General features: G+C 42.1%; 1 protein-coding gene across 4 annotated transcripts in view; it reads left to right on the top strand.

The window, feature by feature from the left end:
• Window positions 1-14,254, top strand: part of ABCC4 (ATP binding cassette subfamily C member 4) — a 371,576-nt gene that overhangs the window by 55,765 nt on the left and 301,557 nt on the right. For all 4 annotated transcript variants that reach the window (XM_056555595.1, XM_056555592.1, XM_056555593.1 and 1 more), the window contains exons 6-8: window positions 1,933-2,096; window positions 4,371-4,496; window positions 6,817-7,066. In XM_056555595.1, the coding sequence (XP_056411570.1) occupies window positions 1,933-2,096; window positions 4,371-4,496; window positions 6,817-7,066 (540 nt within the window). The remainder of the gene's footprint in view (window positions 1-1,932; window positions 2,097-4,370; window positions 4,497-6,816; window positions 7,067-14,254) is intronic.

The raw sequence follows: 14,254 nt of genomic DNA, 5'->3' as shown, positions 1-14,254 counted from the left end.
TCTGCCCGGGCTGCAAAATAAATGAAAATGAACAATCACTCACCTCCCTGGGTTCCCACGGAGCGCCACTACAGCTGTTCGGTCCTCCGGTGCATCTCCTTCATACTTCCGGGTGTAACGAAGCGTCACATGGCGCTCAGCCTATCGCCGGCCACCGCGATGTTCAGCCTCGGCCGGCGATAGGCTGAGCGCCATGTGACGCTTCGTTACACCCGGAAGTATGAAGGAGATGCACCGGAGGACCGAACAGCTGTAGTGGCGCTCCGCGGGAACCCAGGGAGGTGAGTGATGGTTCATTTTCATTTATTTTGCAGCCCGGGCAGAACGGAGCAGGAATACTCTGCACTAGAGTACTCCTTTAAGGCTGTGTTCAAACACAATAATTTGTATAGCAAAAATAGAAAAACAGAAACATAGCCGCACAGACACAATTTGTATTTTGATCTAACTGCTTCTAAGTTGTTAGTACACATTTTGATCAAAAAGTACAAGTCCACTTGCAATGTCAAGGCCACCTATTCAGAGTGGGTCCCTAACCTAACACCGGCGTAGTTACGGGCGGCGACCACTGTCTCTGCGACACCAAGTCTACAGGGGAAAATGACCCAGTGGCCAGGCAGCCCCACCGATGCCTGACCAAGCCCACACCCACCACCCCACAGACCAGGCATCACAGCAACAATGGACACCACAGAGCACCACACCAGTGTGAACATCTGCCATGTAGGTGTTCACACTGGTGTGGATGTGCGGCTATGTTTCTGTTTTCTCTATTATTGTAACCACAAATTATTGTAAAACAAAAATAAAGTGGAACCAATATAGAGAAAAGATTTTCACCCTTTTCTGGATTTAGACCCACTCCTGTTTTTGGACACAAGGATTAACCAAATTACTTACCAAAATACTGTGTGTGAATCCAGCCTCTATATATTGTATAGAAGGTGATCAAAGCAATTCGAATGACAGGTAAACGGTACAGTACTCAGTATAGTAGTGCAAAACATATGGATACAGTGTAGAGAATATACACTGTAATGAATTGTCACTCAGATATGAAAAACTAAAGTTTGTCTGTAAAAGGTACAAAACAAGTCACTGTAACTGTGATTTAAGGAAATGAACAGTATTAAGAGTAACATGTGCTTATAACCTCCTGTTTTTATGAAAAAGTCAAGATGTGATCTACTTAAGATCTAAAATCATCAGGCAAGTGGCAAAATCAAATAGCAGATGGCTGATAAAAAAAAACATAAAGACTAGGCTTCCTGTCAGTACAGTCATGGACTGTTATCAGATACTGTGTTTTCTTAGCAAGTCATAGGTATGTCATAACATTTTCTATGTCTACTTATAAACCTTCACATTATCATATATACATATTTCATCATAGACAAGTAAATCTGTTTTAAAAAGAAAAGTCTGTGTTGTCTTTTTTTCCTGGCAGGAGAACATTTTTTTAAAATAGGTCACAGTGTCACGTTCTCCTACGCTGCCATTGTGATTGTGTTTGGATTCCTGTTGCTCACCTCTTCCTTGTACTGACACATAGGAAATGCTCAAGTAGCCAGACATTGGTTGCAGTCAGTGGTTGTCTGAGTGGGTATTTCCTCCATTTAAACAGTGAGTGACGAGCAGTGGGATCTGTACACGTTCGGAATGGTAGAGCCAGGGAATAATGCAGGTAAGTATGATTATTATTATTTTTTTTCATAAAATATCTTACATCCTGGGAAAAACTATTTAATTTGTTTTTATCCAGCCTTGGCTTTGGCTGAAAAAGCTGCATGAAAACTGCCACAAAAATATAATATATATTGTAATCAGAGATACCGGTCTGTATAGTTCCAGTCTTAAATTAATATCATGTATGTCTTTGATGGTAGAGAGGTTATTGTATATGTTTTATTTTTATGTTTTTTCTGTTGACAGGTAACAATTTTTTTGCACTTTCTATGGGCTGCACCATTGCAGGCCATTGCAGTAACTGTGCTTCTCTGGATAGAGATTGGTCCTTCATGTCTGGCTGGAATGGCAGTACTCATCATTCTTATGCCCCTGCAAACCCTTCTCGGTAAACTCTTCACATCATTGAGGTGAACATTTATTCTCAATAGTCTATACAAAAATGAAGTTTTGTTTTACGGTTTGTGTCTTGAGATTTTTTTTGCCAGTGTATATTTGTATGCAGAGGCAGATACAAAATTTAGGGGCCCCTGTGCAAGAACATTAAGTGGGCCCCAATTTATTTCAATAGCTCAGCACAAATAATTCACCACTAATTGTTAGCTATAAAATGCATTAGCCCAGTTATTAGATTCAATTTAACCCCTTAACGACCACGTACATAAATGTACGTCCTGGTGCGGCGGTACTTAGCGCACCAGGACGTACATTTACATCCTGTGTATGAACGCGAGCATTGGAGCTGTTAGCAGCTGCCGGTGACCCGTCGGTAATGGCTGACATCCGCGATCGCGCGGATGTCCACCATATAACCCCTCAGATGCCGTGATCAGTACAGATCACGGCATCTGCGGCAGTGCGCATGTTAAAATAGATGAGTGGATCACCCGCAGCACTGCCGCGGGGATCAGATCATCTGTAATGGCGGACGCAGATCCCCTCACCTGCCTCCTGCCTAATAACTTGAGCAGACCAGAGCAGAACATCACCGATGATACTGATCAGTGCTATGTTCTATGCATAGCACTAAACAGTATTAGCAATCAAATAACTGCTAATGATAGTCCCAAATGGGGACATAAAAAGTATATATAAAAAAAAAGTTGAAAAATGTAAAAGTAAAGGGAAAAAAAAGTGAAAAATTCCCTCCCCCAGTAAAAATGAAAATTGCCCGTTTTCCCATTTTACCCCCAAAAAGCGTAATTTTTTTTATAAACATATTTGGTATCACCGCGTGCTTAAATGTCCAAACTATCAAAATATAATGTTAATGACCCTGTACGGTGAACGGGGTAAACGTAAAAAATAAAGAGTCCATTTTTATTCCCAAAAATTTTTTCAAAAATAATCTAAAAGTTTTATATATGCAAATGTGGTAGCGATAAAAAGTACAGATGACGACGCAAAAAAAAATGAGCCCTCATACCGCCCTAGATACGGAAAAATTTAAAAGTTATAGGTAGTCAAAATAGGGCGATTTTAGATTACTGATTTTTTTTTTAGTTTTAGATTTTTTTTTAAGCCGTGCAAAAATCTAAATAGTTTTACTGCAACTTTATTTTGTTTTCTAATGAATTACAGCATTCAGTGAAAGTAAAATATACTTCCCTCTTCACACATCATGTCCTAATAGTACATTGGGGGATGCTTCCATGAACTATTACATCATGGTGCCCATATCATCATCATCTGATACAGGGTGCAACAAACAGCCATGCTCCTGCTGTAATCGGGAGAAACCAATGCCGATGGGTTGTCATAGCAGCCAAGAAATTAACAAAGGCATGTGTGTGTGTCTGCCATGTGTATTTGCCTATTAATTTAAGGGGGATTTGATTCATTTATTTCAGTATATAAATGTCCCACACTAAAAATATGGGGAAAAACTGTTCTAGGTAAAACCCCCTCAAAAGACAAGGGAGCATTCCCTCCATCTGGAGAAAACAAAGGTATAGTCTTGAGGGGCAACACACCTTCTTTACCATAAGAAATGCTAATTTATGGAATCAGTCTACCTCAGGAAATGGTCACAGCAGAAATAGTTGTGGGCTTCAAAACAGGGTTAGATACATTCTAAATATGCGCCCACTCCCACAGTTTGAAGCGGGGCTGAGCACGCTTCATACCCGATTGGTCCCGGTTGCTATCATCAGTTGGGATCCACGACTAATGCCGGACATTTGATTGTAATCAAAGTTGATTGAGGCATCCAAATGCTGGAAATCAGCTTGCTGGTTAGCTCAGGTAGCTGTTTGGGACCACAGTGATGAAATTGCAGGGTCCTGATCAGCTGAGAGGACAGGTGGAAGGTCCCAACCTGCCTCTGTCCAGTCCTTTCAGCACTCCTTTATTGCAGGAAGCCATGGCAGCCTGCACTATTGGAGTACCCATAACACTGATCAATGCTCTGCTATGGCACTTACCTGTCACAGTAGCCACCGCTCCCTATAAAAAATGTTTTTATTATTTTAACATGCCCATTATTACACATTAATACTACTAAAGATTTGAAAAGCAATACAACTGAAACTAAATGTGAAGGGTGGGTAGATATAGATGTTTTGCTTGTTAATGTACCAGACACACACAAACAACAATAACAAGGAGCTTACCAATGTTATCCAGGTGAAATCTGTGCAAGCTTGTAATAAATGTATGAATTTTTGCATAACTTTTTCTTTTAGGGGTAAGACAGCAGCATTCACTGACACTAGGATTCGAACTATGAATGAAGTAATATCTGGAATGAGAATTATTAAGATGTACGCATGGGAACAGTCATTTACAAAGCTGGTTAATGACATAAGGAAGTAGGTATTATTCTTCTACAGTGCATGCAGTAACATGTCTGTAGTATTTATGAACACATATAGTTATGACTACAGTAAGGTTTCTTTAATTTAAAAAGAATATAAATCTGGGTTTTCACTTGGCAGTTTTTGAGCCAAAGCCAGAAGAGTATTAAAAAGGAATGGGAAATATAAAGGAAGGGCTTATAATTCTGCTGCATGGCGTTTTTTTGGTCAAAAAACGCTGCGGCCAGATGTTAGCTGTAAGTCAATGAGAAATCGCAAATTTCGAATTCCACTTTGCATTTTTTCACTTTGGTGTTTTTTTTTTTTTTTAATCCTTTTGGCGTTTTTTCACTTTTTCTGCGTTTTTTTTCCGCTCTTTGGCGTTCCCTCAAACCGGCGTTTTTTTTTGTCAATATCGTGGCATTTTGCTCCAATAGAAGTCTATGGGAGTGAGAAAACGCCAAGAAAAACGCTATGTTGATTTTAACTTTGGCGTTTTTGCAGGCGGTTTTTAATCTTTTTTGGACTTTAGTGATCCAAAAAAGTGATGTAGATAGCTGTTTTTAATTTCGTAGGGTACCATTAAATTTTTTTTTTCAAAAATATACAATAGTGAAGGAAAAAATTGTATCTAACGAAATGTATATTATTGAAAAAAAAAACTATTACTTTTTAAACAGGGATCAATTTATGTGTGCGGGGAAATAAAAATGTAGCAGACAATTATAAAAATTTATTGTGTGTTTTTCACTTTTTTGCTTTATTTTTTAATTTTTTTTAGTTAGTACTACTACTCCCAGCATGGAACACACTGTTCCATGATGGGAGTAGTACCTGTAATAATAGACAGATCGCCCGCTGCGATCTTTCTGTATAATATATAGATGTGGCGGCCGCTCTTCTATGGTCCCCTGCCCTGATGTATATTTACACTTATTCATATTTCCCACAGATCTGTGATTGGCCAGATGGTTCCAGCCAATCGCAGCTCTCTGAGAAATAGGAACATGTGTGTGTATATATACAGTGTGCAGGGGACCATAGGAGAGCGGCCGCTGCATCTATACATTATACAGGAGGATCACAGCGGCTGTCAGAAGTGATACCCGCTGTGATCTTTCCATAACTGCAGGTAATACTACTCCCAACATGGAGCACACTCTGCCTAATGCTGGGAGCTGTAGTACCTGCATTAATAGACAGATCGAAGTGGGTGTCACTTGCTGCGATCTGTCTATTAATCCAGGTACTACAGCTCCCAGCATGGAGCAGAGTGTGCTCCATGTTGGGAGAAGTAGTGCCTGCTTAAGGACACATCACAGTGGATGTCACTACTGACACCCTCTGTGATTGTCCTGTCTATAGCAGAGATGGAGCGACTGTATACATCGCTCGCATCCCTGCTCTGCACCATACTCCGGGCCGGCCACTCATTCATTCATCTTTTCCTCAGAGCTGTGATTGGCTGCAACCATCCGGCCAATCACAGCTCTGGGTGGGAAATATGAATTTCTGTTGACATCAGTGGCCGGAGTATAGGGCAGAGAGGCGAGCGATGTATAGACCCGCTCGCTTCTCTGCTATATTATGGACGATATATGTCTATAGTACAGGTACTATCACTACCAGCATGGAACAGTCTGTTCCTTGCTGGGAGTAGTTGTACTACATAAAAAATGTAAAAAATGTATTTAAAAAAAAAAAAAGTGAAACACACACTTTATTAAAAAATAATAAAAATTGGATTATAAAATATATACATTGCGTTTAATAAAACATTTTCCATCACTGCTGAATCCTTCTTTTTTTTTTTGGTACCCAAGAAATTTTGGGTACCAAAAAAAAAAAAAAACACCAAGGTGCAATTTCCACACAAATAAAAAAAAAAAAAAAAGCCGGAAAAAACGCAAGAGAAAACGCATGATGACGTCACTTGCACTGGTGATTTTTCAGGCGTTTTTTTAATCCCTAAAAACGCAGTGCAAAAAACCAAGTGGAGACTTAGCCTTAAACCGCTTAGGGTGAAGTTATTCTATTCTTGCATTGCATGTTAATATTCACACAATGATAGCTGCTTCTACTCAGCTGATCTGTACCTTTAGTTATACAGGGGGTCCGGTCTACCGCTCATTTAATATCTCAGGCAAATTCAGAAAGGTCTATGAAGTTCATGGAGGTGCACTTTATTAAGGGTCTGGTATGACTGAAAGCACCTAAATTATGTAAATTAAAATCTTAGCACCTTTATACGACTGATTTTTGAATGTTTTGTTATTTATTTTTCCTTGGTTGCAATCTCTGCATTTAAATTACTTCTCTGCTTTTACTGTTTTAGGAAAGAAATAGCCAAAGTCCTTCAAAGTTCTTATCTCCGTGGAATCAACTTGGCATCATTCTTTGTTGCAAGCAAAATCATCGTGTTTGTGACTTTCACCACGTATGTTCTGCTTGGCAATGTTATCTCTGCCAGTCGAGTGTTTGTGGCAGTGTCCCTTTATAGTGCAGTGAGACTCACTGTCACTCTCTTCTTCCCCTCAGCTGTTGAGAGGGTATCTGAGGCCAAGGTCAGCATAAGGAGGATAAAGGTAGGCCCTCTTTAAAATACATTTTTTTCCAATTTTGATGTGGATTAACCCCAAATAATGCATCCTGGCTACCTAACATGTGGCCTCCATGTATAACTTCTTCAATAAAATGACAGGTCAACACACAGGTTTTCAATTCAAGGTTGAAAAAAATTGGGCCGTATAGGCTACAATTTGGACTCCCATTAACGATATTGGGACATTTCTTAGGAGCATAATTTGTGTTAAGCAATATAAGATAAGCAATAGCACAACTATTTCTGCTTTGTGAATGGGGCCTTAGGCCAGTGCTCTGTGAGTGCGAACATTTATGTATTTTTTTTCTAATTACAAATTTCCTCTTTTTTAAAAGAAACTTTTAACATTCACTGCATTAAAATACATTCCATTTTGTCCCTCGGCAGCACACTAAGGGTTAATATCTTTCCTTTTCCTACTGGACAGAAGAAGTAACTCATTAATTAATTGATTGATCAATTAATCACACCATTACACCCTCGCCACACCTGGATACTGAACCTCCCCTATGGCATAAAACCCCCAAAAAACCATGGACACACTGTTTTTTTTTTTTTCTTCTGTCCTGCGGACATGTTGTAACTCTTGGGTGTACTGCGGTTTGCAGATAGCCAGATTTAAGTGTTTGTTTAAGAGGTTTGGCTCTGCTTGTGGTATTAACAAGCCTCCAGCTTCTCTCCAGTGCATGTATCTTCCCAGAGTCTGGGAAGTGCATGTAGGCAGCCCCAGGTAAGTTACAGAGACAGGTCTGGTATCGAGACCTGTCTCTGTTATATCACAATGTGATTTATGCTGCCTTACCGGCTCTCCGGCATATTCCTTGCGCTGTGGCCGCGGTGCGCTCCTGGTCCAGTGTGACGATTTCCGGTCGGCGGCATGGGGACGCACAGTGGAGGACTCTGCGTAGCCGGAAGATGACGTCATATCACACAGTGACTTGTCGCCGCACAGGAAACGGCCCTTGTTTCGAATGGGTGTCGGGAGGAATATTTAGCGTGACGAGAGACGCAGCTCTGTCCTGCACTAGCCAGGTGCGCGTCCTTGCCAGCGCTCAGGTATGTGAAGTCTTTTTATGCAGTATAAGCTATGCTGCTTATCATTATTTACACATAAGCTGCCTTAGTATTGCACGGGTCCCTATGCTTTTTTACTTGCTGGCGTGTTTTTATAGCTGAGCTAGGCTGCCGTTAGCTTTGGTTATATATATTGCTTCTGTTCAATATGTTGGCATCTGTGTTTCTGAGGAAAACCTGATGTTCTATACCAGTGTAGTGTATGCTCCTGTACCTTCTCCTGGGTGCTAATTGGTGGTTGTTATGTATTTCAGAATGGAAGGTTCTAAAGAACATTCTTCTAGGAAGAGGAGAAGGAAGGAGCATCATAAGATGTGTCTGCATGTTAGTCAACCTCTGCCAAATGAATATTGCTTGGATATATGCAATTCTTGTTCATCTGCAACACAGCCTCCTACAGCATTCCAGTCGGAAGCATAGGAGTTATTTGGATAGTTTAAATCAACCCTTAAGTCTACTTTGTCTGAGTTAATGGATCAACTTAGGGCAATTTCCTCTAAGGCTTCTAAATCCTCCGTGCAGCCAGTTTTTACTTCTTCGGCCTCATCACCTTCTGAGGAGGATGAGAGGGCTTCATCTAGCAGTTCAGTAGTTCCCTATAAAGGAGCTCCAGAGGATTTTTATTTGCTAAAGAAGGAAAAAGCTCATTCTTTAATCAAATCTGTGAAGGTGAACAGTCAGAAGAAGGTTTACCTAAAAAGAAGCTTTGTTCTATTTTCCTGCAGCAGGTCCTTATTCGCTTCCGGGTCAACCTCTCTTGGAGTCTCTCATTAAGGCTGAGTGGCGGAACCCTGAGAAAAAAATCGGACATGGGGTCCAGATTTAAAGCCGCTTATAATATGGATCTTGGGAGCTCAGAGGCATGGGATTCTATCCCTAAGGTTGACTTGGCGGTAGCAAGACTTTCGAAAAAGTCTATGTTTCCATCTGAGGAAGTCTCACTCCTTAAAGATCAGATGGATCGAAGGGCTGAAGGTTCACTAAAAAGAGTTTATTCAGCTGCTGCCATATCTTGTAAAGCCTCTCTTGCAGCATTCCCAGTGGGTAGAGCTCTCCGGATGTGGCTGTCTCACCTTACTAGAGATCTCCAGGAGGGGGTTCTTAGGGAAGAAATTCTCAAGGATCTCCCAGATATGAAATTAGCTGCAGATTTTTTGTCTGATTTTCCCCTTGATATCTTAAGGCTTAATTCCAAGATTCTGGCCAGCTCGACATCAGCCCGAAGGGCTCTCTGGCTGAAAGAGTGGTCGAGAGATGCTTTGGCTAAGAACCATTTTTGCTCCCTTCCTTTTGAAGGGGGGGGAATCTTTTTGGGTCTCAATTTAACCCGATTTTGGAGGGTATGAGCAGCAAAAAAGGAGCTTTTTTCCTAATGCCCCGAAGAAGCCTTATTTCCGTCAAGGCAAAAGACAATTTAGGGCTTCTCCTCAGCATAGGAGATATTTCGGACAGAGAAGCAGGCAGCAGAGGCAGTCTCAGAAGCTAATACATCATTCAAGAGGAAATCTCTCACAGGAGGAGAAAAATCTAAGGGCTTTTGACGCCAACAGCAGGGTCCCCAAAGTTGGTGCCAGACTCTCTTTATTCCTCGGTCTGGTCTCGAACATCCTCCGACTTGTGGGTGACTTCTGTGATTTCGAGAGGTTATGCTTTGGAGCTGAGGGAACATCCTCCGGACAGTTTTCTACTAAACAGAGAAAACACTCATGTAAAGTCTTTAGTAACAGAATTCATCCAAAAAGGTGCCTTAGAGACAGTGCCAATCGGTCAAAAAGGTCTGTGGGTTTACTCCCGAGTCTTTGCTGTACCAAAAAAGGAAGGTACTTGGAGGTTGGTGATAGATCTATTAGATCTAAATACCTACATAATCAAGAGAAGATTCAAAATGGAATCAATTCGGTCGGTTGTGGCGACATTGGAGCAAAACGATTTCATGGCCACAATCTACTTGAGGCACAATTATCTGCACATTCCGATCCTCAATTCTCACAGAAGGTTTCTCAGGATAGCTCTCTTCATGGATCACCATATCAAGCACTTCCAGTTTACCTGTCTCCCCTTTGGTCTATCATCCGCTCCGAGAGTGTTCACAAAGGTGGCAGTGGTCCTTGTGGCACACCTAAGACTACAGGGAGTGAACATCATCCCGTATCTGGACGATTGGCTGATTCTAGCTCACTCCAGGGATCTATTGCTCCAGCATATACAGATCACTATCCAGGTTCTGGAACAACATGGGTTTCTGGTGAACTCAGAAATCTCAGCTTACTCCAAGATCTCTAGCCAAATATCTGGGGTTCAGGATCGATTCATTGAACATGAAGCTGTATCTTTCGGAAGACAGGATCCAGAAACTTTATTCGGAGGTTGTCAGACTGATCAGCAGCACAGAGATACCGGTTCGGTCGGCTATGAGTGTGCTAGGCCTGATGACGTCTTCATTGGATGCGGTTCCTTGGGGTGGAGCTCACATGAGAACGCTACAGACGGACATCTTAGCTGCCCAGTGGAACAGGAGGCCGTGGGGATTAGACAGGATGATATCCTTGTCCGCCTCCACGAGACAAGATCTTTCTTGGTGGTTGCGTCCAGACAAGGTGGGTACAGGAAGATCTTTGTCCTTTGTCCCTCAGGTTCTCCTTACTAAGGATTCCTCTGCCAGCTGTTGGGGAGCGCATTTGGGCAACTCCTGGGTCCAAGAAAGATGGTCCAGGTCGGAAGCGTTAATGTCCTCCAATCGTAGAGAGCTCAGAGCAGTACGTCTAGCCTTGTCTCACTTTGTTTCTCTGTTACAGGATCACAAGGTCCTGATTCAGTCAGTCAACCTCCCAACGGTGTTCTACCTGAACAAGCAAGGAGGGTCAAGATCGCCCCAGATGATGGAAGAGTGCAGTCTCCTTATGTCCTGGGCAGAGGACCATCTCATCGATCTGCATGCAGTTTATATTCGTGGGTCCCTGAACCTCCGTGCCGACTTCCTCAGCAGGAAAGAAATCAATCCAGCGGAGTGGAGCTTGAAAGAATCAGTCTTTCATCATCTTGTCCAGAAATTTGGTTTCCCAGAGATGGACGTTATGGGTACCAGAGCTAATCGCAAACTTCCCCAATTTTGCTCCATTTATCGTAAAGACCACCCAGACCATCTAGACGGCCTATCATTTTCATGGAGCAACAAGTTTCTGTATGCGTTCCTGCCCTTTCCAATGATCCCTTGAATACTGCTCAAGATCAAGCAAATAGAACAACAAAAGGGTATGCGTGTTCAGGATGTGCTTAAAATGTAACTTTTAATGTTTTTGTTAAAATATCACCAAAATAAGGTTTGGAAATAATGTATGTACAATTGCGGTATATACGCTAGCCCTTGAGTCGGTCAGGTATTGTCAACCCAGCACCGATAGGGCTAGTCTTACAATAATCAACACTAACTCACCAACCCAGTGTGGGACCTATGTGAGCAAGTTAAACTCAAAAAAAGCACCAACGCGTTTCTACCTCGATGTATGATGAGGTGTCATCAGGGAGGTTTAATTACAGTATCACTTATTTATATCACTTATTATAAATCACTTAGTATCACTTATTATAAAATATTATGTGTACAACCACAAAAGTGAAATTGGCAACATTCCATAAACAATATATAATATATATCTATATCGTGGCATATGGGGATGTAATCCCTAAACCTGTATGGAAAAAGATTGCACAAGTCACAAACATCAGTCTGCTGTAGCCACTTCTAAACTTTTCAGGAGCGCCGTCTTTGGACCTGTAAAAACAAAAACGGGACAGGCACAAGTCCGTTCGGTACTCGCCCTGTGGGAAGAATAAGGAAAGGTATGTGAACCCTTTCCCTTGCTACTCACGGTTCTGTAGTATGGACAGCGGGCGATGCACCAGCCTGCAAGTAGCTCAGGGAGCCGTGAACTCCGGCTCTTACCGCCTGGTATGGCGAGGTCTCGGCGTCTGACGCAGCTTCCGGACGTTTTAAGCACACCCTGAACACACATACCCTTTTGTTGTTCTATTATTTGATCTATTTATGCTGGGTGACTATATCTGCTAAGCAGGGGTCTATGCAGAACCTACCATCAAATGCTGCATATTTCTACTATAATCAAGATCAAGCAAGACAAAGCCAAAGTGTTAGCAATTCTGCCATTCTGGCCAAGGAGGGCGTGGTTCCAGCTCGCATTAAGACTTTCGAGAGGCTGTCATTGGGAGCTTCCATTCCAACCGGACCTTCTTCTGCAGGAGGGCCTGTATCGCCCAGCCTTGGACAAATTGAGACTCACAGCCTGGCTCCTGAGAGGTTGACCCTTGCCTCTCAGGGTCTTTCAGAAGATCTAATTGCTCTATTATCTGCTGCATGGAAGCCTTCTACACTTAAACTGTATGCTAGAATAGTAAAAACTTTCCAAGCTTGGTGGACAGTTCATCGGATCTCAGTCCCAGACATCTTGCAAGTCCTTCAATTTCTTAAGGAAGGCTTTGATAAAGGTCTTAAACCAAATACCATCAGAGTTGAATTTTCAGCGATAAATGATTTTTTGCAAGGTTCATTGTCAAACAATCCCTTAGTAAAAAAGTTTTTTAAAGCAATTTCAAACCTCAGACCTACAGTGAATCCGCCTATTCCTTCTTGGGATTTACCATCTGTTCTCAAATCTCTTATGTCACATCCCTTTGAGCCTTTGGAGCAAGCGGAGATCAAATTTCTTTCTTGGAAGGTTCTTTTTCTTGTCGCAATAACCTCAGCGAAAAGAGTATTAGAACTCCAGGCTTTGTCTATCCAAACTCCATATTTAAGAATTCTTCAGGACTGTTTAGTTTTTGGCCTGGATCCATCTTTCAGGCCTAAGGTCTGTTCAATAGAGAATCTCAATCAAGAAATATGTCTTCCTGATTTTTTTTCCTCATCCAGAAGATGACCATCAATCAACATTGCATACATTGGACGTCAAGAGAGCGGGTCTTGTGTTACTTGAATAAAACACAGTCCTTTAGGCTGTCTAATGCTCTTTTCCTTCAGTTTTGGGGCCCTAATAGAGGAAAACCAGCCTCTAAAGCATCACTTGCAAGATGGATCAAAGATGTCATTTATTTTTGTTATTCTACCTTGGGCAAAGAATGCCCTATCAATGTTCATGCACACTCGACCAGAGCTATGTCTACCTCCTGGGCGAATCTAGCAAAAGTTTCGTTGGTTCAAATCTGCCGAGCTGCTACGTGGTCATCTGCGGATACCTTCATCCACCATTACAAGCTGGATCTCATGGCTGGCAAGGAGGCGTCCTTTGGCAGACAAGTGCTGGAAATGGCAACGTCTTGATCCCCCCCTCTTTAGTTCATATTGCTTTCTATATCCCTCAGTGTGCTGCCGAGGGACGAAATGGAAGGTTTAAATTTACTTACCGAAATTTTTTCTTTCCATGAGTCCCGAGGCAGCACAAGTTTCCCACCCTATTAAAATGATTTATTGCTGCATACAACACAGTGTGTCCATGATTTTTTGGGGGTTTTATGCCATAGGGGAGGTTCAGTATCCAGGTGTGGCTAGGGTGTAGTGGTGTGATTAATTAATCAATTAATTAATGAGTTACTTCTGTCCAGTAGGAAAAGGAAAGATATTAACCCTTAGTGTGCTGCCTCAGGACTCATGGAAAGAAAAAATTTCGGTAAGTAAATTTAAACCTTTTATAATTGTCTTAGGATCATTTTACATGGTTAGATAACTGCCTGATAAAAGCACTGACAGAGTGTGTGCAAGTTAATCGGCACTAGTTTAAAGGACCCCTAAGGCTGTGTTCACACATTCAGGTTTATTGAATTCAAAGCCAATAACAGTTCATGAGAATGGGTACGTTCAGACGAGCGGATCCACAGCATATTTTACACTGCGGATCTGCTGCCGAAGGACCCCTACAGGGTGCCTTAGATGTGCCTGCTTGGAGCGGCAATCCGCCACTTTGAGCAGACGCACTGTGATCTACGAGTCGCCGTGCGCATGCGCAGTATACTCGCACATTGCGGCTGCTCTCGGCCTAGGTCAGGGAGCAGGGGGAGTGGCCGCGATGTGTGTGAGTACACTGTG

Source organism: Hyla sarda, chromosome 2 (assembly GCF_029499605.1).
Source record: "Hyla sarda isolate aHylSar1 chromosome 2, aHylSar1.hap1, whole genome shotgun sequence".
NCBI classification, from domain to species: domain Eukaryota; kingdom Metazoa; phylum Chordata; class Amphibia; order Anura; family Hylidae; genus Hyla; species Hyla sarda.
Note: the sequence above shows the minus strand (reverse complement) of the source record. Positions and strands in the feature narration are given on the sequence as shown.